Genomic DNA, 25,286 nt, shown 5'->3' with positions numbered 1-25,286 from the left:
GCTGCTATTTACTTCCCCCACCCCACCTTATTCATTCTGCTCACAGAGAACATATAGGAAAATAACAAAGCCTCCCACTAGTGTCCTCTGCACTTTTAACAGGCCTCTTGATTTTGGTCAGTACTTTCTGTATTTTATCACTTCAATTCTTGTCTCTTGTGAATTTCTGAAGCTAATGATAAAACCCATAAATTTGCACAAGACTGTTGACCTGCGATGTTTTACCTACTGCAATGTCCCTCTGCCTAACTACTGTTTCAGAGCATTTGTTTTATCCAATCCAGTCTCAGAAAGCCATTTTCTAGTAGCAATAGCACTCCCTGTATAAACACAAGAACTCTAGACCGTAGAACCATAGAATCATAGAATAGTTAGGGCTGGAAAGGACCTTAAGATCATCTAGTTCCAACCTCCCTGCCATGGGCAGGGACACCTCCCACTAAACCATGCCACCCAAGGCTTCATGCAACCTGGTCTTGAACACTGCCAGGGATGGAGCATTCACAACCTCCCTGGACAACCCATTCCAGTGCCTCACCACCCTAACAGGAAAAAATTTCTTCCTTATATCCAATCTAAACTTCCCCTGTTTAAGTTTTAACCCGTTACCCCTTGTCCTTTCACTACAGTCCCTATAGGCCCCCTTCAGATACTGGAAGGCTGCTATGAGGTCTCCATGCAGCCTTCTCTTCTCCAGGCTGAACAGTCCCAACTTTCTCAGTGGGAGGTTCTCCAGTCCCCTGATCATCCTCATGGCCCTCCTCTGGACTTTTTCCAACAGTTTCATGTCCTTTTTATGTTGAGAACACCAGAACTGCACACAATACTGCAGGTGAGTTCTCACAAGAGCAGAGTAAAGGGGCAGGATCACCTCCTTCGACCTGCTGGTCACGCTCCTTTTGATGCAGACCAGGATACGGTTGGCCTTCTGGGCTGCGAGCGCACACTGCCAGGAGTACCAGGCTGTAGTCTGCACTGAACTACAGATACAGAACTAAAAAAGCCATGGCTATCCTTATCTGGCATTGGTGACGATTCTGCTGAAACTTTTGATGTCTTTGAGCAACCTGGTCTAGTGGAAGGCGTCCCTACCCGCGGCAGGGAGGATTGGAACCATATGATCTCTAAGGTCCCTTCCAACCCAAACCATTCTGTAATTCTAAAATTAGATGGAAGGTTTTTAACAGATTATGGGAGATAACTTTCCAACCAATTTAAATTTAAACCCTAATGTCTAAATCCAAACTCCTAAATTTTTACACAAGGAAATTGTTTAGATATTTTATTACAGACACAGAAAGATATAGGAAAACTATACAGACATGTGTATATATGTATATACACAGAGAACTATATATATAGTTCTTATGTGTAGAAGTATGTGACTGTGAAAATCACTGAATATTCTACCATTATTACTAGCCTACAATGGCACATTTTCAAAACATGACATTTATAAACTAACCTGAAAGGAGGTCAAATAAACACATTGGAAATGAAGAGGACATGTCTCCAAATCTAGCAGACATAAAAAAATAACATGAATTTAGCATACTGTAAGACAAAGTATAGAATCGTATTTTCCAGATTCATATGTCTGTTTTGTTCTTCTTCTAACTAATTTTCACTGCAGAGGTCTTCTTATTTATGGAAGGTTTTGAATTTTAAAAAGGTACAAGAGATGACTGTTTTTTTAAAAGAGGACGTACAAAGTTCTTATATTAGTGCTTGACAGTGGAGACTTCAGAAAGGGGAGTCAATCATATTTGTTATAAGTGGAAAGATCTATCTCAGTCTATTACCAGAAACAACAAGTTGTATCTAAGTGTCCTAGGTTCAGCTGTAACATTCACTTAAGCAGTGGTTTAAGCCACGACACTGAGTAGTAAGAACAATACCATGTAGACCAAGAGGAAAGAAAAGTCTCTACACTATTTTGCCTAAAAGGCACTTTCAGAGATTCTTTTAAAAGTTTTAATACAAGAATACAAAAGGTATTTGTGCACAGAAGAGTTTTGTAAACCATGTAAGACTTTAAACAAGGGAATATGACTAATTGGTTTACAGAGGTTTCAGTCAACATAGCTATCTCAGAAGCATTTTTCTCAGGCTAGGCTTTATTAAACTTCATTTAAAACATCACTTCATTACCACTCAAACAGCAAGAAACAAATACATAAATATGCAGTGGATAATGCTGCATTTAATTTGAACCCAGAGAGCCATAAACTAAAATGCCTTTTTCAATAAAGTTTGAGCACTGAAGTAATTTGACTAGCTCTATTTGTGAGGCTCTTACCACAATTAAAATACAGTCAATCCAAGTCACAAAGTTCCGATGCTACCAAATTAACCTAGGATAAGAAAGAATCGGACAACAAGAGGGCCTGGAGACCTTGTGCCAAGAGCTGGTGAGAAGAGGAATTGTCCTTTCCAGATTCATATTTCCATTCTAGGACTACTTCCAGGGAGGGCAGCCCCACACTGCTCTATGCTGCAGGGGAAGATGCAAATACCCCCTAGTCCAAGAAGGCACTGCAGCTGTTTGAAACCATTACTATTTGTTTCAGAAGCACGTTACTGTAAACACAAGACTGTCTTCTCAAAACGAGTTCAACACCAAAATCATCAACATGAAATGAGAATACACAATATACTGCTAGTAATTCTGTATACTCTTTCTGTTCCATACAGACAACTCTAGATTTCTGCTTATTAAACCAGTATCATCAGTGTGTGTTGCAGCAAACCAGTCATGTCACCTTTGGGCAATGAAATGCTCACTGTGAAGTAAGTGATTGTAGCCTTGTGCATTATGTTTGTTCCTGATGTCACTGGCAGGCAAACAGCATCTCAAAAATAATTGCAGTTTAAGGCCAATTACTGTAAAAGGAAAGGTGACTTTTGTCATATAGGGGACATCTCATACGTAACCTTCATCTTTTTTTTTAATCTATTGCCTCTATGTTTTTTTCCATGAGCCTGGTGTCCTTCAAAAGGTTTTTGATATTCTGATTTGTGAAGATTGATGACAGGAAACTCTGACAAAAAAAAAGTCCTACTAGGAATTCCTGAAAGAAAAAAAAGTATCTCAGAGGCTTTTTATCCCTTTTCAGTTATCTATATTTCATGTATTACCTCCATACTCCACAAAAAAGCTACATTTTGATCTACATTTTTTAAATGTAGATAATTTTTTCAGCTATAGTTTCTTAGCCTAACAATTTTACAAAGTCCTGCTAAAGGCTCAGAAATATTCATCTCTGGGCTCCCTCAAACAATCAAGAGGTTTACTTTTAAAAACTGCACACTTAAATTTGAGTTCAGACTCTATCCATCCAGACTTCCATGTACCTCCTTAAAATTCTCCAAATTTCCACTGTGCTTTACGCTGGACATAGTAGCTGAAATATGAAACATTTTTCCCCCAAAGACCATGCTGGAAATTCCTCCACTTTTTAGTGGCAACTCATTTTCATACAGAGCGCTCTGGAGGAGGATGTTGCTCTATTTGTACCTGTACATTTTTCTGTAAAACACTACTGAAAAGAGACTACACTTGCAGGTGCATTAGACAATGAACTAACAGTAAGTCTTTTTTTTAACTTGCTTTGGCTGAATTTGGATGAAATGAACAGCCTGATAAATTAAATAGCTGTAAGCACTTTCACTTATGCATATGGTGGGCTTGCGTTTCAGTCTGGTTCCCTTTTTGCAAGGCTGGTTTATGTCACTTTGATGTCTCTATCCATGATTTGTGGATGCAATCAGACATGGTGCTTAAACATTAAACAACAAACTGCACCTGCTAATAATGGAATATTATGCTGTTTGTGAAACCACAGCTCCTGCAGGCTGCATAATTTGTCCTGTAAGTTCATTACCTGTAGATATTTACATGTTGAATAATAGGATCAGAAAAGTGAGAGACTGCAACAACATGCATGAAAGCTACTGGATATTTTATATTAGTTATAGTACTGGATTAAACATTGAACACAAATTTGGGTGCCCACCAAAGTGGCTCTGTCACTCCCCTCTTCAACTGGACAAGGGAGAGAAAATGATAGGGAAAGGGTATAAGCACCAAAGGAAAACCAGCAGCCAGGAAAAGATTTCCCATCTGACCTGGAGCTTGCTCCTGGCCACTAGCACAAACTGTCCTGGCAAGCTGCAAACAGGCTGAGCAGTCTATTATAAACTATATTCCTGGTTGATTAAGTTAACACCTGCAGCAGCAATAAATTACAAACAAGTCAGTGTTCTTTCAATAACTGAATAAACTGTAGTCATAACTGAAAATAACTGAAAAATAAACTTTGAGTCAACTCCAAAGGCACTGAGATTTTATTGTGCACTGATTCTCAGAGAACCAAATTACATAAGCTAAGTTTATAAAACACCTTTCCTCACTCAGATCTGCAAATGCCACTTGGGGTCTGGAAGTCAACTTCATTCTTTTCTGCCCGTGAATCACAATCAGCAATAACATTTATGTAACAGGAGTCTCATGAACAATTGCAGTGATGACGCATAAACCAGAAAAAAAGCAGATTGGTCTCACGTAATTGTTTTGGTTCTGCAGTACTGACAACAATAACAGAAAGTAGTAGATGTCATTTTTGCCAGAAGGAAAGATGATAATATTTGACTATATTTGGGACCAAAAGCTGTTAATCATAACATCTCTTTCACATCCTCGCTTTCTGAGCACAAAAGTTTCAGTCTTTGAAGTTCTTTTCATGCTCATTCTTTATTTCTAACTTTTACCTCACTTTGACATGATCATAAGTCTATTTTGGTTTTACACTCAGGGATCAGCCAAGAATCACAGAGAAACTATATTGTGTGCTCTTTCTGTCATCTGTAATTTCTCTCAACATTCATCATTTTAAACCTGACTCCAAGTTGTTGCTAAATATAATTCTTTTACCAAATATACTTTTCTACCCTCTAAAGTCCTATCCCATTAGTGCAAAGTTACAGGCATATTAAGAGAAACTGCTTTGTAGAACTCAGACTACTTCACCATGAACCTATCTACATCTGCTTGCAAATTTGAAAAGTCATGATGTAATAGCATTCTCTAATCATATTGCATCAACTACTGAAAAAGATCTCTAAACATAACTTTCATTCTCAGATTAACATGACTTTCAGAGCCAGACTATACCAGCTAGTAGATACTTGTTCATATGGCAAAAGTGAAACTTATACTGTGCTTTTCTTCCCTACCATTTTGGCTTTTCTTCAGAGAACACTTATGGCATATTTCTATTGCCTATTGTATACACTGCCTGCTTATCATCTGCCAGATGTTGCCACAGAAACATCAGCTGCTGCTTGAGGCAGGGAGTGAATGCAATTAGAGATGTCCTGGTGACATCTTGACACTTATGGTGGCACTGTTTAAATTTTTAATTGGGCATACATCACAAAAAACAGTCCTGAAGACTGGACCAGTACACTACGCTAGTATCTTCTTTTATCCAGGAGATGCAAAGATCAGTGTGTGGGCAGAAGCCTAAATGGGTTGACTGCCATTATGTCTGAAATAACATATCTGAAATAATATCTGAAATTAGTTCCTGAAACAATACTTCCAGTAGCTGTGAGGAGACTTGCTTTTTGAGGCAGTAAGGAATGCTATTGCTTTTAAGTAAGGAGTGTTCATTGTTTTTATACTGAAAGATTAGCATACATACATATGAAATATATATATAATAAAGGGCCTGAATATTACTGTCTCTCAATTTCTACTGTCATGCCAAATGCCTTTTTAAATAAACTCCATCAAATCAAATTACAAATTATGACTTTAAAAGTTTGGATACAATCTTTAAGGAAAATGTATCAAGTACATTTAGTAGGAGAACTACTCTATATGAATTTAGTGCAGACACGAGAAGGAAAAAAACCCAACCAAACAAACAAAACAGCCCCTCCTAAAACCCATGGCAAGTTCAAACTAAATGCAGTCTATTCCTAGGGCTACATGACAAGATCCTACTAAGCATCAGATTCATTTTGGATACGCAGTATTTACCTAAATCTAAGATGACCTCTTTATTCTCTTTTACAAATTACAAATCCAAGGATGGTCTGTGTTTGTTCATCCAGCATAGATTTCCTTGAACTACCTTACTTTTATCCTGCATTTGCATTGCATTAAAGTCCAGCTTAAATAAGTTGCAAGTGAACAAGTTACGTATGTTAGCTGCTCCATGCTGGCTACCTCAGTGCATGCTCTGCATGTGTAGCATAATTTAAAGTACCTTACTGAAAGCTGTCTGTAATACTATATACATGTACAACAGCACAACATAGTTACTGCTTACAGCAACTTAGTTCTACCTGGCCATTTAGGACAGGGAATAAAACACATTAACTGAAGATACAAGAGTAATTTGGGATAAGGGAACTTAGCTCTGTTTTGGCCAAGAGGTTGAATTTACAAATCTTCATTCTTGTGAAAAATACGATCGTCCCAATATTATTCTGACTCTTCACTCTCTCCTGAAAAGATAGGTTTTCCAGAAAAATGTTGGGTTTCTATGGTCCCAGAGGGATGGACACAATGTTTGAACTGACAGTTACTATCTGTATTCATTTTTTTCACATGAAAGTGATCATAAGTTATTTTTTTCTAAGTGTCAGTGTATTGATCTTAGTCTCAGGTTTATCCTGCATTTGGATAAATACGAAACATGACCTCAAAATGTGGACAGTAGTACCTTGTATCCTCTTAAACATTTGCCAGTCAACTCTGGAAGTTGTGTGTAGTATTTACAGAAGGTATCAGTCCTACAAATCAGCAGTGCTATTGGTATTTCATCCATGATAAGAACTTGTTCCATTTGGAGACTGCCCTCTTCATTTTACCCAAGACATAAATCTGTCTCAAACATTATTAAAAGATGAAAATGGTGTGGTCATTGAGAATCCCACCGCCAGGATATCATAATTATTTCTCTCACTTGTGTAAAAAAAGGATAAATGAACATAGGAAATTTTATATCTGTCTGGACAGAAAACACAGTTCCTTTTCCTGGAATGACGTATATTTTCAATTAACTTACCTAGAGTTTCTGTGAATGTGATCACATCTTGGACGTGATCTATGTTGGACTGGGACAACACAGTCATGTGACCCAGATCCAGTATATACTGAAAAGCATGGGAAAGGGTCAGAAAATTATTTATGCTGTTCCACTCGATTAGCATTCACTCTCAGAGCTCTGCTAACCATGCTTTCACTAATTCAATGATCTGTTCCTTGGTCTGGGAGCTCTTCATTGTTTGCCGCTGAATATACAGAGCACCAAACCTGGCAGAACTCCCGTGGCAGAGTGCTGTGGTATAGCTAAAAAATGTGAGTGTGAATTCATTGGGGAATTACCTGCAAAACCTTTTTATAAAATTAGAAACATATACCTTTCTCAGCTACATGATCTTGACACTGTGCCTGAAGTTATCTCAACATTTATGAACTCATTTCAGATTCACTTTTACATTTCATGCTGTTAAGTGAACACTTATGTGCCCTCCACTCACCACTTCCTGGGTGTTTTGATGTGCTACACTTGTCAGTGAGCCACTGCAGTGCATTTTTCTCTTTCTGCAGTGTGCAGGGAAATACGGGTTTGAAACTACAGTGTGAACAGCTCTGTAAGTTTTCCTCTCTGCCACTGATTTCACATTAAAAAGACAGGACTAACACAACTGAATGTCAATATATGAACAGAGCCAGTTGTCAAAGGAGAATGCACCAACAACGACACAAAATTCACAGAAGACAGAAAGTTTCTTTCAATCCAGCAATTACAGCCTCTTGCCTCTGTGTAAGTTCCATGACCAAAGCCACAAACAATTATCTTATTTTATCTGGGAGCAAGCTTTTCCAGAAGTAATATATTATACCTGAAGAACTAGAAAACAGACATTCTGTTAAAATATTCCAGAATTGTAACTCAGAATGACGTGTAGTCTCACCAAAGAGAGAAGTACAAATAATGAGAAATAATCAATCCCACTGCTTAGTTTAAACACAAGTGTTACACAACACAGATGTTACTTTGTGGGGAGGGGGATGGACTGTACCGAGAATGTAGTTATTTCCTTCAGGATTATAATTCAATTTCATAAAAATCATAAAATATAGATGCTACGGTTTAATTTTAGGTCAGAATCATATGCTAAAAAAGATTGCTACCCTAGATTTAAAAAACATTAGCCTGAGTCATGTAATACAACCTCATTTTGATCTTTCTGAGTTTAGAAAATGTACAATTACTGATGCTGCCAAGAAGTCACACTGAGGCCAAATGAAATTAATAAGAAATAAAACTGCATGCCAGTAGCATAATAGAAACTGAAATGAATAATCAAATGGGCAGAACATTCATGCAGTCTAGGCAGCAAAGTCCAAATAAATGGGCTTGAAAGCGTCAAGAAAATTTCATAGTAAGCACTTGAATCATCAACTTGAAAAAGTTTTCTGTGTAAAATATTGCAAATAGTTTCATAATACTCGAAATATAAAGTGATTTCATAGCTTACACTATTGACCTTAGCACAACAAGAAAACTGCAAAAATCACAAAGTAGAAAGAAATAGTTTTGAGATCACTGGGCAGGTGTATCAATAGGGAGTGTTAATTTCACATTCATTTTCTACAGTGCCCAAATTTCAGAGACTTCTTCAGCATCTCTCCTGGTGGAAGCAGGGCAGGATTCTAGGTTGTGAAGCTGAACAGCTGCAGCAACACTCTCATGTTCTTGGATGTTGTGGTACAACTCCTACAGACAGTTGTATGTTTACAGGATTAAATGAACGATGGCTGCTATTGAAAACGTCTTATCAACTACAGCAGCACTAAAGACACTAACTTCAAGGTTATTTGAAGGCACAGTTTATGATAACTGGTTGATGTAATCAGTGATACGCTCATACTCTTATAGCCCCAGTACCCATGCTCATTTAAAAACATGTAAACATTTAAATAAAGGAAACATTTTCATTGTTCTGGAGAGAAAGAGCTTCCATTTTTAACTCCCCATTGTTCTCCATAGAGCCATGCCTTTCAAGTACGCAGGTAGAATATCTACACATGTACCAGGAATTCAGTGATAATACACAGCACCAACATAATTTACCATGGCCTGCAACCTGGGCACTCCTCTACCATTTCCATCGGTGGCAGCTTGAAAATGCATACTGGCGTGGGTGTGAGTTGATCAAGGTAAAGATATACATTCAGCAGTGTCTACTCCGCACAGAAGTGAGAATTAAGCCATGTATAAGCATACTTTTAAAAGTTTAAGAAAGAACATAGCGTAGGCAAAAGAGATGGTCTCTTAAGCCTTGCTCCTGCTACTTAGCATATCAATAAACTTTTAGACACTTTACATTCACTTTTGCTCTTTTTGTTCAGAAAAGATTCACTGGGGTTTGGGACACTGTGTTGCAAATAACACCAATATAAGTGATTCACATGCACTGTCCAATTATTTCAATGTTTAGGATTAAGACAGAAGGAGAGACTTTAGGCTCTGTTCAAACTACAAAAATACTGCTCAAGTCCCTGTGCCTAAACTGACAGGAAAAGGAAGGCATGGTCTAGTAAGGCCTCTAGAAAGAGTACCAAGAGTCTCAATAATAATTGGAGCAGGTAACTAAAAGGAATAGGTGCAGAAATGTGGACTGCACTCAGTAGGAGTAAGGTCGTCCAAACCCAGCACTTATTTTCTCTATTGCACAGCACAGTGGATCAAATTCTTTGTCTTACTTGTGCAGGAGGTTGAAAAATATGACTGTAATGGCCTATTTTGGCCTTCAATCCATGTGTTGTTTTTCTTTAGGCTATGCTTTCCAACTGCTTTGGCAAAAAATAGCCTATATTTAGGCATGCTTAAAAGCATTTTTCCACTGCTACAACACAGTAAAGGAGGTTCAGAGTAAACAAAACTCATGCCATCAGATTCTATACAGCTTTCAATGTTAAAAATTCTTTCAAGGAAGCTTTCTTACCTCTTTTTCCATTTGTAGTCCTTCTGCTCTGATATTTCTCTCAAATATTTCTCTCTTTTCTGCCTGTGGATTGGATTTTCTATACACCAGGATGTAGTCAATCCGACATTTCCCATCTCTAAAGTATAGTCCATTGGTTTTGTTCTTATCAGGTACTTCCTGTAAAGAGAAAGTCAAACATTTTGGTAATGTTAATTTGCCTTTGTAATTGCTGCACTGCTGTTTGCACATCATTTTTCAGTAACACTCAGAGGAAAAGAGAAGGAATCGGAACAAGCTGTTCAAGTTTTTACGTACTTTACATACAGTGCCTCTGAAGTCCTCTAACAGGATTACAGACTTTAAATCCAGGCAGCTACTTGGTCATATAGGCTTGGGTTAGGACAGAATAGAGAACACAAGCCAACATTCCTCCCTCACCACCCTCCATCAAATTAGGAATAACTTCTCACATATAAGATAAGAAAATAGTGGTACTGAAGCACAAATTTTAGATTAAGAGCTTAGTATGGTAGAATGTCTTTGTACAGGAGAAAAGAACAAAAAACGATGAGAGCATTTACCATACAGCAAGAAACACTAAAACCTGGTGCAGAGATTCTCATCACTTTGTGTTGACTCTAGTACCTCTGTCTCACAGGAGATCCTGTACCTACCTCACTATCCCTTATCAGACTAAGAACAAAATATCCTTTGCTTAAGGAACAGTTGAGGAAACCCACTGGATTTATTTGAAAATAATTCCTGGTATTTGGTCTAGCAGTACATAAACACAATAAAGATGTTTTCTTGGCTATTTTCTGCAAAGAGTGTGCCTGTTCCAATGTTTGCCCTGATAGAAAGAAACCACTTGACTTCACTGTTACTAAGAGGTCAAGCTGGTCCCTCTTCTGAGATCTAAATCAAACTGCAGGTCTTTTTCCAGAAACTCATGAGATTAAACTCTCTACACATCCTCCTCACAATTTAACCCTACTTCCACAGAATACAAGCCCTGACCAGGGGTTAAGCTTTCACCTTCAGTGAAGTTGGATTTGTGTGACAGTTTGTGGGTTGGAGTTTTTTGTACAAAAAATGTGCACTGTGAATGACATATGGGTACAAGCAGCTTTCTCTCAGAGTAACGTAGTCAGCAGGGATCTTCAGGGGCCTCAAGATCAGTCCAGCTCCAACCTGAAGGGAGGGTTAGGCTAATTTCTCAGTTTTTCTAGAATTTCTTAAACATTCGTACCAGAAATAGCCATGCCTTATAATGTATGGTCAAATCTTAGGGAAAAAAAAAGTAGGTAATTCTCAAAATACTTTCTCCATAGCAGAACTGCTTCTGAATTTAAATTGCAAAAAGTGAACTTAGTACACATTATTCTTACAGAACCTTCCTCCACCAATGTTCCCATTGAAAGAATGTAGAGTAAGCTATCTTCCTGATTCTTGGCAGGCATTTTGTTTAAATGGAAAAACCAATGAAAGCATTCCAAATGTCCCATCCCCATGGTATATAGAGTTTACTGAAAGCAGAAAGGGCAATTTTTCTAAGATTATTTTATTACAGTGCCTGACTTCTGACACAGCTTAATGCACACTTGATATAGTAGAACAGTTCTTTGAACTGCAAAAGAAGGCAAGAAAAAAGATTTAAGCCCTAAGGAAATAACAGTAACAAACCATTTATATCTAGACTGCATATCATGCTGACAAATAATATTATCAAATATAGAAATATTTTTTTCATGGAGCATTAAGTATGAAAACATCTCAGGAAGCACAGTTTATTTTTTCTATAAAAAAAATCAATGTTGAGAAGACATAAAAAACCCCAAAAGGGTATTTAAGGTTATTTAAATAAAGGAAGGGTGCAATAGGAGATTTAGAGGCAGTGGGTCATCTTGGAGGTCCCATTCTCATTTCTAAGCCTCCTGATGAGCCATCCTTCCTGTTTTGTAGGTCTCAGAGTCACTGCATATATTTTAGCAAATAAAGTGGTGTAATAGGAAAGTATCTGTACAACAAAACAACCTATGCTGAGGATCTGCTGTCCACACTATATAGTGCTTACATCTCACAATTTATTTGTATGCAGAAGAAATCCAGGTTTAAAATCCAACACTGCCCTGGAACGCAAACAGAGCATGGGTAGGGGTAACTGAGAGATTCCCTTCAAATATACACTCCTGATCTGAACTAAAATGTCAGTACAGACCCATCTAGAGAGTACAACAAGGAATCTGCCTTTCTCTGCATGCAACAATGACTCCATTGGAAAAATAGATTTGCTCTTTATGCTTCCTATATTTCATCTTTCTCTAAAGAAAATTGGGTTGCCCTACGCTGACTCATCAGTGGATGTAGAATTTTATATTAAAGAGCATCTATGAGATTTAGCTGAGTTATTTGACTTGCAGGACTTCTTCTTCTATAACTATGACACCCTGAGTCATAATTTTTCTTGCACCTGTGAAGCACTCCCAACAGCAGTATTGTAATTTTTGTTCAAAAAAGCAACCCTTATCTCTACTTGGAGGTCCTTTTAATTTTAGGAACACAGTATGTCAAAAACAGACTGATAAACCCTACTAGACTAGTAAGCCTCTGAGAAGGAACCTTTTCTGTTGTCTTCTGTTATAGCCTGTAAGGAAGCTTGATAGACTGATCCTGGACTTCCAAGAACTCATGATAAAGAGACAGTAAGGGCTGGCCTCCCAGTGTCGGGAAATACCAGCTGCAGGGCTTTTGCACTGTTCACAGCCTTCCAGGCTTACACTATTCTAGACAGAGACTCTTCTCCTACCTTAAGCTTTGCTGACCCTTCTCCAGACACTGCATTTTGATTCCCTGTGTTATGACTTCAAAACTCAATTTTCCTGAACTGATTAAATACACATATATGTGTAGAACCGTGTCTGACTGCAGTATTTGGTGGGAAAGTGCTCTAGTCATGTACGACAAATCTCCATTGCTTCAACTGAAAAAGAATGCTGTAAGGAAGTGGAAGAACCAGGAAGACTTCATCTTCGCAAGAAGTTTATTATTTCTGGCTATATTTGCAGCTTTATTTGTAATATGTGTATTTGAAATTGTATCATTGGGAATTCTTTTCCAAGGAATGCAGTAGTTTTCATATTCTCAGACCCACAATTAGGAGCCATCAACATTCAAAGACACATGACTCATACACACTTACACACTAGGAGAGCTTTAGGCTAAAGGGCTTACCCAAATGTTTCACTATGAAAAATCAGAGGATTCATAACACTAGCAGCTATAGAGAATTGACACTAAACTTTTAAACAAAAGTGTAATTAGGAAAATAAAGGAAATGTGAAACTTCACCTGCAGGCCTTTAAGAAAATAATTCAGAAGGGACTCTAATGTTCACTAGCGTAGCAACAGATTAAATTCTTTCTTCATTCCTAATTTCAGTACCTTGTTATTATCAGTATGAATGCTCAACGAAGATAGGATCTTTGAATTCTAAGATCGTCATTTCCTGTTTGTGACTACTTGAAATTAGAGTCCCCTGCATACAGTTTCACAGCTGGTAGAGAGGGTTAATATGTTATGAATTTATGCAGAAAAACAGGAACCCAGAACCACCTAGTTTTTAAGCCACAGCTCTAATCAAAGAACAAGTGTATTTTTTTCTCTCTGTGTTCTTTTGTTCCTAATATCCCTTTTCCCATTTAGATTGTAATTTTGATGAAACTGCAACTTTTTTTTTTTTTTCATGTATCTTCACTGGTTGTTTTATTTTTCTTGACACCATAATATATTTAATTACATTGAACTTCTCAAGTAATGAAATCATCTAGGCTGAAAAATCAAGTGCTCACAAGTTAGGAAGCAACAGATTTGTAGTTTCCTCTGAAATCATACATAATCTCTTTCCATATCCATCCTGATCATTGATGACAAGGATTTGGTGAAAAAAAATTATGTAGCTAGTTTGTATTCTTGTAAACACACAGAGGAAAACATCTGAAATTGCACAAGCTATTATAAATGCTATAAAGAATGTCACAATTCTTATTTTGCAACATTAATGTATTCATTTTCCTGCCATAATCCTCAATGAAAGTTGCAATTTCTAAAACACATAGTTAAAACAAACTGTATTGTGCATAATGTTAACAACACTGCCTCCAAATATCAAGAGAATTGTATGTTTACAATGAAGACTGTGGGATTGACTCTTACAATTTTAATTTCAAAACTACCTACATTAGCTGGAATGTCAAGTATGGGCCATAAAAACTCATTTAAGAAGAAGTCAAATTTTGTCCCAGCCCCGCCATTCTCCCTTGTTTGGATAAAGAACACTTAGTTACTACTCCATAGAAAGAAAGGCAGAATGGATGCATAACCTAGAATATAGCTCCTAAATAATTTTTCTTTGAATTTTTACTTTCCTTCTGCTGCCACTCCATTTATTAGAAAATGAAACTTCAGTGAAAGTAATGCAATATTTTAGTGATAATATGCCCCAGGATTTAAATTGTAAAGTGTATACCTAATTGTTACATTGACATAGGTTAAAAGTATTTCAATCAATGCACATAAAGGGAAATGTGATTTTCAAGTTGCTCAAACTGTCACTGTGTTTGAATGGAACAACAACAACAAAAAACATCTTTAGCCAAAGTACAAGCTGAATCTCAATCTGGCTCTGCATCTGTTAATGAACTGTTGATAAAGTTCCATGCATAAAGTCTTCATCGTTTTTCTGGTTGATCATGAACAACTAAAGGTTGAAGTGAACAATTTTTCAACTTGTCAGCTAAACAATGGTGATAAGAAACCTTAGGTATGTCCTTGCTATTTCTTTTTTTTTCAATTGTAAATTCATTTTAACAAATTCAGCTAGAAATCACATTAAACTATTCTGCTGCAATGTTATCTTCAAAACAAAACCAAACAACAACATATTCAGAGAGAGAGTTTCAGTGGTGTCAGATCCCCTGTCCTGATGACATTAAGGGGAATCTACAGGTTTTTACAGATACTAAACTAAACTCAAAGACTGAAAGGAATCTTGAAGCTTCAGAGTTCACCCTACCGCTCTACAGTTGTGCTCCCATATTACCCATACAACCCAAACATCTAAACAGTGTATCTTTTCCTTCAGAAATTAAGCAGGGACCAAGTACTTTGAACTACTTTGGTGTTTTGTTGGTTGTTTTTTTGTTGTTTTTTTTTTTGTAGGCTACAGCATCCTTCAGCTCCTGTTAGGAATTTCAATTTTCTTCTCCCCCTTCCCTCTGCCCCCGTACATATAAATGACCTACACTACTATATTCCTCAGTTAAGGCCATGCAGGGAAAAAAGATGAATCTGTTCAACTAGGAAAATTATTCCTCAGACATTTTCCCTTTCACTTAAAAAAAACCCAAAGAGGACAGCAAAGAGGTGGAAAAAGGTTTTGCAGTATTTTTTTTTTTTTCAGGATTGCTAAATTAACAGCACATATATTGCTCTATACCTTTCAGTTTCTGACCATCTTCCTCTTAAACTTGGAAAGATCATGTATCTTTCACCTGCGCCGTTTTGTTAAAGACCATATTGTACATGATCCCAAAATGTAACACAGGAATATCATGTCAGATTAACCTATTATAGATCAAAAAGGCAAAGAGAGCCCTCTGCAAGCTGTACAGGAAGCTGGGGAAGAGCAATGAGTTAAGGGGAAGATAAATTGTGAGCAAAGTCAAACATATCTCTAGGTGCCCTGAATTTTGCTGCTTTAATTATCTGTCTAAACATTCTAGGAGTACAGTTCTCAGTGGGCTGAATTTCTAGCACAAGAAAAATCTCTGACTCTTTCCTCAGTAGTTCTTATGTGAAACTCTCAGCAGTGTTTCACATAAGAGCTTGCACCACAAAACCCTCTAGATCCTGAAAAGCACATAATCTGTAATTACATCATCTAAACTTTTTCTGAACTAGTAAACAAGCAGGGTCAGGGTAGGGGTTTCAGTCATATCTTATGGTTTCCCATGTTTTTTCATTGTCAATATGGTCCTTGTCAGTTCTGCCAGTCAGCCCTCTGCCAAAAAAATCCCCAGGCACAGATTGCAGGTAAAATCAAAGCACCCCAGTGAGTAGTCTGGATACAGCTGCATGCATGATGTGGGGGAAAAGAGAGAAGTTCCTGGTGTCTCCACTCCCTGAAGAGATAGCAAGGTTAAAGGTATCATGTTCCTTTCTCCACAAAGGACACAAAAAGGAATTTAGGCACAAATTTCCACCATGGATCTATGATGCTTTGTTTGCTTTAAGGTAAGATTTAAAAGGGATGATGTGCTGAATGATTCCTCTCTGGTATGTTCTCTGAATTACCCTTGTGCACCATCAGGTCATTTGTTCTTCACTGGAAGGGAATGTGTCTCATACCTGACACCCGATGCTTATTATGAGTTTTATGATAAATTAACCTCCTTCCTCCCAAATGATTAACATAGGGAAAACCTTTCATTTATTTTCAGAAGCAGTGAAGCATTAGTCTTGGATGCTTCAAAACACAAGCAGACAGTAAAGGCATGCACAGGCCTTACACTGGGGGCACATGAAATCAATAAAACCTCCTTTTAACTTGAGATGTTTTATATTTCAGCATTATAATGGAAAACCAGCAACCATGGGAAAGGTGAGACACGAGCTGACTTGCAATAAGTGAGTATTCATTTTAATTTAATACAATTAAAAAAATCAAATTACAAAAATCAAACGTCCTTTTCTGTAATGGACATGAATAATTATTACATTAATAATTCTTACCTCTCCCACAACTTCCAACCTGCTGGCATCGTCAGAGGTACTGGTCAAGTTACCGTGGTGAAGCAGGGAGTCATCATCTTTGGAAGGGCTGTTCACACTTTCTAACTCATCAAAAAAAATGTTGACATCCTTAGCTACTAAAAACAAAAATAAAAATATACATTCAAATCACCATTGAACCAAATAAAGACACCCATTTTAACACCATCAACAATGACACTTTTTAGTTCTGGTGTAAGTATATACTGTGTAAGTTTAAAATCTGAGGCACATTGGCAGACTGCTTTTTTCACCAGTGAGACACTTTAAGATCTAGGATACCACATCACCTCCCTGATGACAAATAGGCAATCTTCTTGATACATTAGTATCTCCTCAGCATCTCTTGGGCTAAGAGGCTTAAGCAATTACCGTCTGGATTAATATGGTCTCTGAAAATTTCTTATTTTATTAAGAAATATATTTTTAACCTAGTGCACAAAGTATCAAGTTAGAAGTCATACTGATATGTGGGGCAGCCAGAGGCAGATGTCAAATAAATACTGTTACTTGAAACACATTAAGTAAATAAGGTTGGGCAGAAGTTTGTCTGTGCAAGGTTTGGCATGTTTTGATGCATATAAATCTGGCACATTCAGGTCTACCTCCTGCACAGCCCCAGGTCATGCATCAAACCGCTACAAGGAAGAGGTGGAAGCACTGGACCATCTCTAGAGAAGGGCAACAGAGCTAGTGAAGGGCCTGGAGCACAAGTCTGGTGAGGAATGGCTGAGGGAACTTTGTTTAGCCTGGAGAAGAGAAGGCTTGGGGGGACCTTATCGCTCTCTACAGCTACCTGAAAGGAGGATGGAGAGAGGTAGGATCGGTCTCTTCTCTCAAGTAGCAAGTGATAGGACAAGAGGAAGTATCCTCAAGCTGTGCCAGAGGAGGTTTAAGACTGGATATTAGGAACAATTTCTTCACCAAAAGGATTATCAAGCATTGGAACAGGCTGCACAGGGAACTGGTGGAGTCACTGTCCCTGGAGGTATTTAAAAGACATAGGCGCGGCACTTAGGACGTGGTCTAGTGTCCCGCTTCCTGAGCATTCCCCCTGGCTCAGGCAGTGGGACAGACCGAGGCTGCCAGGCCCTGCTTTGCTACCCTCATGGGGAACCCCAGGCCACAGTGGTGCCCTGAAGGGAGATACCTGCTTTAGTAAATGAGTTGAATTTCCTCCACTTTCATGCAATGCCAGGTCATGTGATAATTTTACTCTAATTAAACCCAAAAATAGTAGAAGGAATGAGTTAAAGGCTGGCACCGTACTCCAGATCAGAGAAGCGTTAGGTTTAGGGTGATATTCCTTGCTCTGCTGAGCAAGGAGGCAATGAGAAGCTGTGGGCAGCACTGCTGTGCAAGTCTACAGTCCCACATAAGGGCCATTGATCTGCCGACCAGCCGGCTGTTGGATGAGGGACACAGGGTGTGCAGGCTGCAGGCAGCAAGGTCCACCTTTGCACCCCATACACTGCTGCACATCTGGTGCAAAAAGGCAATGAAGAGATGTGTGTGAGGAGAAGGAAGATGTGTTGGCTGAGGATCAGACTTCAGCTGTGGATGGACTTCATCTCTCCAACATCACGTTTAATTAGCAAAATCCAGAATTATGACCATAGAGTTGTAACTGTTTGAAGGGACCCCCAAAAGCCAGCTACTGAGCCTCTTCCCCTGACCAGAGTAGGACCAAATACCTATTATTTTTGACAAAAGTGTGTGTAACATACTATTCCTCACACATTTTCACAAATTCAAATGACTTTTGGAATCATTCTTCTTTTGTGCAATAACCTTCTTATCTTTTTTGCAGCCTCCTTAACTTAGTGACAGGCAGTTGCAATTCCTGTGGACAAGAATTTATATTAACAGGGAACAGACAAAAATCTCTAATTGCTGGTGGCATCTTAGTTCCATTTCTAACTAAAAATCCATCCCTCTGCTGTGGAGAGACCAAATAGCTGCCAGAAATTAACAGCCATTAGCTGTTGCCAACCATCAAGAGCATTTTGTGACCTCCTTTTCACCTTTCCCTTCTTCAGGGGCTATAGCTAAGTTTAAGAGACCTTTTTAAAACATCTCTGATGCTACTGACTCCACAGTCTCTGCAGGTGGCCTATTTTTCAATATAAGAAGCAGGAGAAAATTTTCTTCATAATATTTGTCCTGAATATGTATCTATGTGGCAATTTAGATATATTATTCTTTTCCTATCAATCATGAACACAGGGATGAGCTTGCTCCCTTTTTGTATGTCTTCTACAGTATCTTAAATATGTTATTACAGCTGTAGTTAGATAAAAAAAGAAAACCCTATCAAGATATTCAAGAACCCTTTTTCTTCATTTTTATGCATAAAATAAGTACAAGGTTAAAGACATAAATTGTATTTTTGGTTACAATACTTTTGCTTAGAAAGCCACTAAAAATTTCAGAAACAACAGAAAGGTCTTCACAACAAATCAAGCTGTTAGGCAAATGAGCTAACCTAAACAACATAATTTTTAATAGAGATTCTGAGTTTTAATACTTGTAACAGGTTTTTTTTTTTTCATGTAGACAGCATAACAATAAGGAATACTGCACCAAATTAACAGGTTTTGGGATAACATAGTACTCCTGTGTTTAGTAACTGTCATTCTTTGTATCTCAGTATTAGTATTGCACAATATTTAATCCCTACTTAACACTTCATATCATAATTCATCAGTTTTAGACAGCACCCTCTGTTCTGCAGGATCCCAACCAGCTTTTATAGAGTTATTGGTAGTAATAAATAAAATAAAACCCACTTCATTCTCTTTTAAATGATGTGTAACGTCATAGTCTGTGAACAGATCAGAGGTCTAAACCGCCTTTTTTTTTTTTTCAGTTATCAATTTACTCTTGCCATTTTAAGGCTGTTTCTACCAGCAGTCCATTTATTTTACTTATCTGTAAGGGTGGTGAGGCACTGAAATGGGTTGCCCAGGGAAGTTGTGAATGCTCCATACCTGGAGGTGTTCAAGGCCAGGTTGGACGGAGCCTTGGGTGACATGGTTTAGTGTGAGGTGTCCCTGCCCATGGCAGGGGGATTGGAACCTAATGATCTTAAGCTCCTTTCCAACCCTAACTGTTCTATGATTCTGTGATTATATGACCTTAATTTTGTGAAAAGTGCTAGAATACCATTGCAGACAAACATCCAGGATGGAGTTTTTCACTTTAAAACTAGCAGAATGCCTCCATGACAGCAACGCATGATCCTGTATATGATCAACACCTCAATATAGTCTGAAAACAACCAACTAAATTGTGAAGATTTCTGAAGATTATGCATGATATATATCTGTTGCAGAGGCAATAGAAGATGTAAAAATGAAAGTTTTGCCTGCATGCTATGCTGAAGGGAATTAGAATAAGCTTTTACCTGCCATTAAGACTGCCTTGGCAATTAAGATGATGCCTTTGAGGCATTAGAATTGCTGCTTCCTGAAGTGCCAGTAATGCTTTAGGTTGCAAAATATGGTTAAGTCAGTGTTTGGCAGTACACAGTTTGGTGTGTAAGAGAGTGAATGTGTCCGAGGGTTTCAAGCAGAGAATTACTAGATTATTCTGAAGACTTGTAAGGAGCAAAAAATCTTATTTCAACGTCACATTAAAATCCAACCCATCTCAGGAGTTACTAGAAGTTGTGGAAGCAGTGAATCATAGCATTAGTGAAATTAGCTACAAGACCTGTCCAGATTGCCTGTAGTAGAAAACTGCTTCAGTCAGAAGTACAGAGGCAATTGGCATTCTGGTTGCTAGCTTCAGCAGGCAAGTTAACTAGTAAAGAGATATGCCTAACTACCTCATCAGCATTATAGATGGTGAGAAAGTTGAGTTCTTTACACAGATTTTTTTTTACACAATTGAGGTGCTGTGTATATTTTTGACAATACACTCTTAGTATTGCAGCCACTGACACTAAACATGGAGACCTAACATTTGCCGACACCATTTTCCATCCCAAATCTCATTGACTACTTAGAAAAAAAATTATTAAAATGCTGTTCTACAAATATAAATAAGTAAATATAAAACCAAATCCTGTTTCCTTTAACAAGGTTGGTGGTACTTCCCAGCCAACTCTCCTGCTGCCTATAGCAAGCTCAGCCACTCCACTGGACATGAACACCTACACAGCCAAAAGGAATAACCAGGGCTCCAGCTTTTCTGTTCCTTCAGATCATGATATGCATATATCCATAAATGATCGTAACAGAATGATATATGATAATTTTATCGTATATATTCTGGAGACAGACTGGTTCTAGTGTATAATTATGTCTTTCTAAGCAGTGAAATTTAACAGGAATACATAGCATCATGTATATTGCTACAGGAGATATTAAGAGTTACCCCTGGATTTAGATCAGCTTAAATATGCAAGTTCTTTTCTCCCCTTCATATTCCATTTTGTGGAAAAACATTGAAAGACTTGATAATTCAGAATCCCTTGAGGATTTGGAAAAAACATGGATATACAGATATTTTCATCCCAAATAGAGTAGAACCACATATTCTGAAAACTGTATGCTGGGAAGTTCTGAGTGAAGGTCCACACATAATTTCAGTGGGTCTACAATCCACTTTGGACCAAGAAGCTGATTTAGGTAGGACTCAAAGATAAGATAACTCCTGTAACTTTCTGAAGATGGATGCTCAAAAACTGAGGTGCCTAAAATTAAGAATTTTCATTTAGAAATGGTACCTGACTACAACGTCTTGTGGCAATATGGAAGCATGCCCAGAGGTCATGTTTCTGTTCATTATTGGTCATTTTATTACTAATTGCCAAACCATGCCATCAAGCATATCCCAGCTTTGGGCAAAGCTGAAGATCAATATTCAGAAACTGCTCTTTGGAGTCTTTTAGGGCTATCAGTAACAGTAAAAAAATGAATTTCCTTAAAAATTCTTACTGGAATTTCTACATATTAATAGTGGTGGAAAAATTATTTGGTTTAAAAGCACCAATATTGGAGAATAAGATAAGTATAATAAAAATACTGAATAGAAAATATATTTAGCAGAGACTTGCAAAGCAGAATACCTTGAGTATGAAAAATCAAGCTTTCTGCATCTTGTTGTACAACATGCTATGTTTTTACAGCACTCACTTGAACTAATTGTTACAAACATTTTTCTGCACTCAGTAAGGCTGGCAGATACAATTCACCAATCTTTACTCCAAAGAGGCTTTCCTACAGATGCCACACAGCCCAGAACTTTTAACCATGTCAAATGCAAAATTCAGTAACTACACAGTGGATCAACAGCTCTGCCTTGGGAAGCTCACTGATTTCTGGCTTCCAGATTGTGAGAATGAAAATGAGAGAATCAAATTATTTTCTGTTAAATCTAGTGAGAGTCAATGTAAAGTGGATTTTAAAAAACGTTCTAAAAAGCCACAGATTTCTTACAATTTTACCTTTACTGCAATGGCAAGTTTCATATGCTTAAGCAAACTATAAAAATGCATGAAAAAAGTTCAAGATCTGATCACTTTGTCTTTTGGTTTTGTTTTAATAAAGCTATCTATTGCTTTTCCACAAGAAGTCCATCTTGTCAGTGTAATAACTAGGAAAAAAAGCATGAAAGCCTTTGCTAGCTTTTGCCATGTCCCTCAGGGCATCCCCAGCCCTGACTGTCTCTGCCTGGACTGCCCAGGTCCTAGGACAATTTCAGCCCTGCCCAGAACCAGGTGCTGCTCCACTGATAACAGAGAAGGGTTGCTCTCAACCTCCTCCCAGCCCTGCTCTGTCTGGCCATGGCTCCACAGCACCATGGAGGTACCTGGTGACCAGGACCACAGCTGTCCCCAGTGCCCTGCAGCTACTCTGCTCCTGGCTGGGGTGGTGGCACAGGTACAGGCTTGTGAGTAAGCAACATCTGGTTGATGAGAAACTGAACATGTGTCAGCAGTGTGTACTAGCAGCCCAGAAAGCCAATCGTATCCTGGGCTATATCAAAAGTGGTGAGGCATTGGCATAGGCTGCCCGAAGAAGTGGTAAATGTTCCATCCCTGGCAGTGTTCAAGGCCAGGCTGGACAAAGCCTTGGGTGACATGGTCTAGAGTGAGGCATCCCTGCCCATGGCAGGGGCTTGGAACTAGATGATCTTAAGCTCCTTTCCAACCCTAACCATTCTACGATTCTATGATTCTACATATCAGCTAGCTAAAGTTGCATAAGGCGCCTCCTGAATAGGGAAATACTAAGGAAACTCACATTAGCAAGAAAAGAATGTAGTCTTTAAAAGCTTTATTAGCCTTTTAAAATTTTCATTCAATGCTAACAAAAATCTGGGAATAAAATGATTATTCAGAGCAACCACTCTAGAAAAGAGTATTTAGGCATGTTTATCCTAAGTATTTGATATTCAGAACAGACTGCAGGTGACAAGACACTGCCATAGACCCATACCAAGATTTTGCAAACTAGGTTGTACAGTCATATCAATCCTTTTGTCTTTCCAGAAGAAAATATAACTGAGGTACATAGAGATGAACTTCCCAACAGCAACTGCATCTGGTCTGGATAAATTAAGAACAGTACCCAAGGCTGCAAAAACTGTACAATGGCTTGAATAATAATCTATAACTCAAAGTATCAGTTCTTAAAATACTATTTAATGCTATTTAGGTTTGGTATTGTATTCAAATTGCTAAAACTGTTTGGGAGCCTAATTCTATTCAGTTTATATCCATTAATCACTTGCAAATATTTGTTTTACTTAGGGTAGGAATCACCCACATTTCCACAACTGCAGTATGGTTGTTTGTGTCTAAGTTGTGGCCCTGGTTCACATTAGTTTATCTCCCTAAATTCTGTGTACAGGCAACAGAGGCAAATGGCCACTTCCAACTTGTAGGTCATCTACTCTAGATGAAACACCTACTTTAAAATGAGACATGCTGTAGACATGTTAGTTACATTTTGTTCATCACAAAGGGAGCTTTGACAATAAGTTCAAATCTTGATACCTTCACTGCAAACCCCTATGTTCAAGTTAGATGAATGCCTTCTTATGACCACAGAAAATTAGCCTACTTTTGAAAGAAACTAGGGGTTTTATCTAGAAGTTTAACATTTGAGATTATAAGCAAACCTATGGCCTGTTGAATGAAAATTTGGGGTTATTCTTCACTGGGATATAATCAGAGTATATGACACTGAGATATGATGCAATACCAAGGGAAGTTGAGATATGGTCATTTTTAAAAAAGAAGCTGTTTTGGACAAACACCATTAATAAATCTAATCTGGATGTCTTCTAGTTTTAAATAAATCATCCATTTTTATTCTCCTCAGTCATATGCTTGAAATGGAGAAGATAACTGTTTCCTGTATGCCAAAATGGGTTCTTCCCAACTTGAATTTTCTCATCCTTGTTTAGCTATCTTGTCTATTCAGCCTCTGAAAGACAATAGTGCCTTTTCAGCCTCTCTGGTTCACATCCCAGTGGCACCCAGGCCTGTGTCTGGGCTGTGGAGTTGCAGAGAATAGAGGAGAAGGTAAAATCTTATATTAAGATTTCCTGATAGGAAAAGCTTTTAAAGTTACAAAACACAGGGTTGACCCTAAACCTACAGCTTAAATAACAAGTTGATTCAATTACCCCTGTCATGCTAATTTGAGAGTTTTCCTCACACCCCCAAACTAATACCACCACCAAACAACCTGATGCTAACACTGTATTGTTCCTTATTCATATGGCAAAAATAGGGTGGATTGCAGGGGTTTATATGTTCTTATACATCTTTTGTCATTCAAGAATATAAATTGCTGTTTCTCCCTTTAGAAAATTGCTACACGAAACACCCAGATTAAAATAAAACTGGAAAAGAAGGAAACCAGAAAGCCATATCATGCATTTTGATTCTTGGCCTGCATAAAATTTTTCAATCTACTATGGAAAATTTCCTCTGAAATTACAGAATCTTTTGGATTCCAGAGTTGCAACAGTTTTGAGTAGGGGGTGTGTGTCTTCCACTGAATTAACAGTAGCAATTCTTCTAGCACAAGTCTTCAGTTTATTCTGCAGTTGGATTTAAAAAGGGTGGACCTACCAATTCTTAGTCCACACCAGTCATAGATACTGTGTAAAACCATCTATTTTCACTTGTATCTAAGACATGCAGACATTCAGTTGTGATGCTTCTACTCCCAATAATTTCCAGCTGCAAAAATATGAATATATCCAAACAGCTGGAATTTCAAATCCAGTCTTAGATCCCAGACTGCAGCATTTGCTTGGTGTTATTAGTTCACACAGATATTCAAGAGTGCAAAAAATGGATTAAAGTAACAGGAATCTTAGCTTGACCAGCAGGTGGAAAGAGGTGATCCTGCCCCTCTACTCTGCTCTCGTGAGACCTCACCTGGAGTATTGTGTGCAGTTCTGGTGTCCTCAACATAAAAAGG

General features: G+C 38.0%; 1 protein-coding gene across 5 annotated transcripts in view; it reads right to left on the bottom strand.

Annotated features, from left to right (window-relative positions):
- ANO4 (anoctamin 4) overlaps positions 1-25,286 on the bottom strand; it is a 218,144-nt gene that overhangs the window by 90,273 nt on the left and 102,585 nt on the right. For 4 of the 5 annotated variants that reach the window (XR_009964174.1, XM_062615474.1, XM_062615476.1 and 1 more), the window contains 2 exons: positions 16,801-16,937; positions 10,030-10,188 (listed from right to left, as the gene is read on the bottom strand). Coding sequence is in view for 4 of the 5 variants with exons in the window: in XM_062615474.1 (XP_062471458.1) it covers positions 10,030-10,188; positions 16,801-16,937 (296 nt within the window). In the remaining variant the exon portion in view is untranslated. The remainder of the gene's footprint in view (positions 1-10,029; positions 10,189-16,800; positions 16,938-25,286) is intronic. The other variant, XM_062615477.1, reaches the window with a different exon arrangement.

Source organism: Pezoporus occidentalis, unplaced genomic scaffold, assembly GCF_034315485.1.
Source record: "Pezoporus occidentalis ecotype Australia unplaced genomic scaffold, CSIRO_AGI_Poc_V1 ctg182, whole genome shotgun sequence".
Classification (NCBI taxonomy): domain Eukaryota; kingdom Metazoa; phylum Chordata; class Aves; order Psittaciformes; family Psittacidae; genus Pezoporus; species Pezoporus occidentalis.
This window is presented reverse-complemented; position numbering and strand designations above follow the sequence as displayed.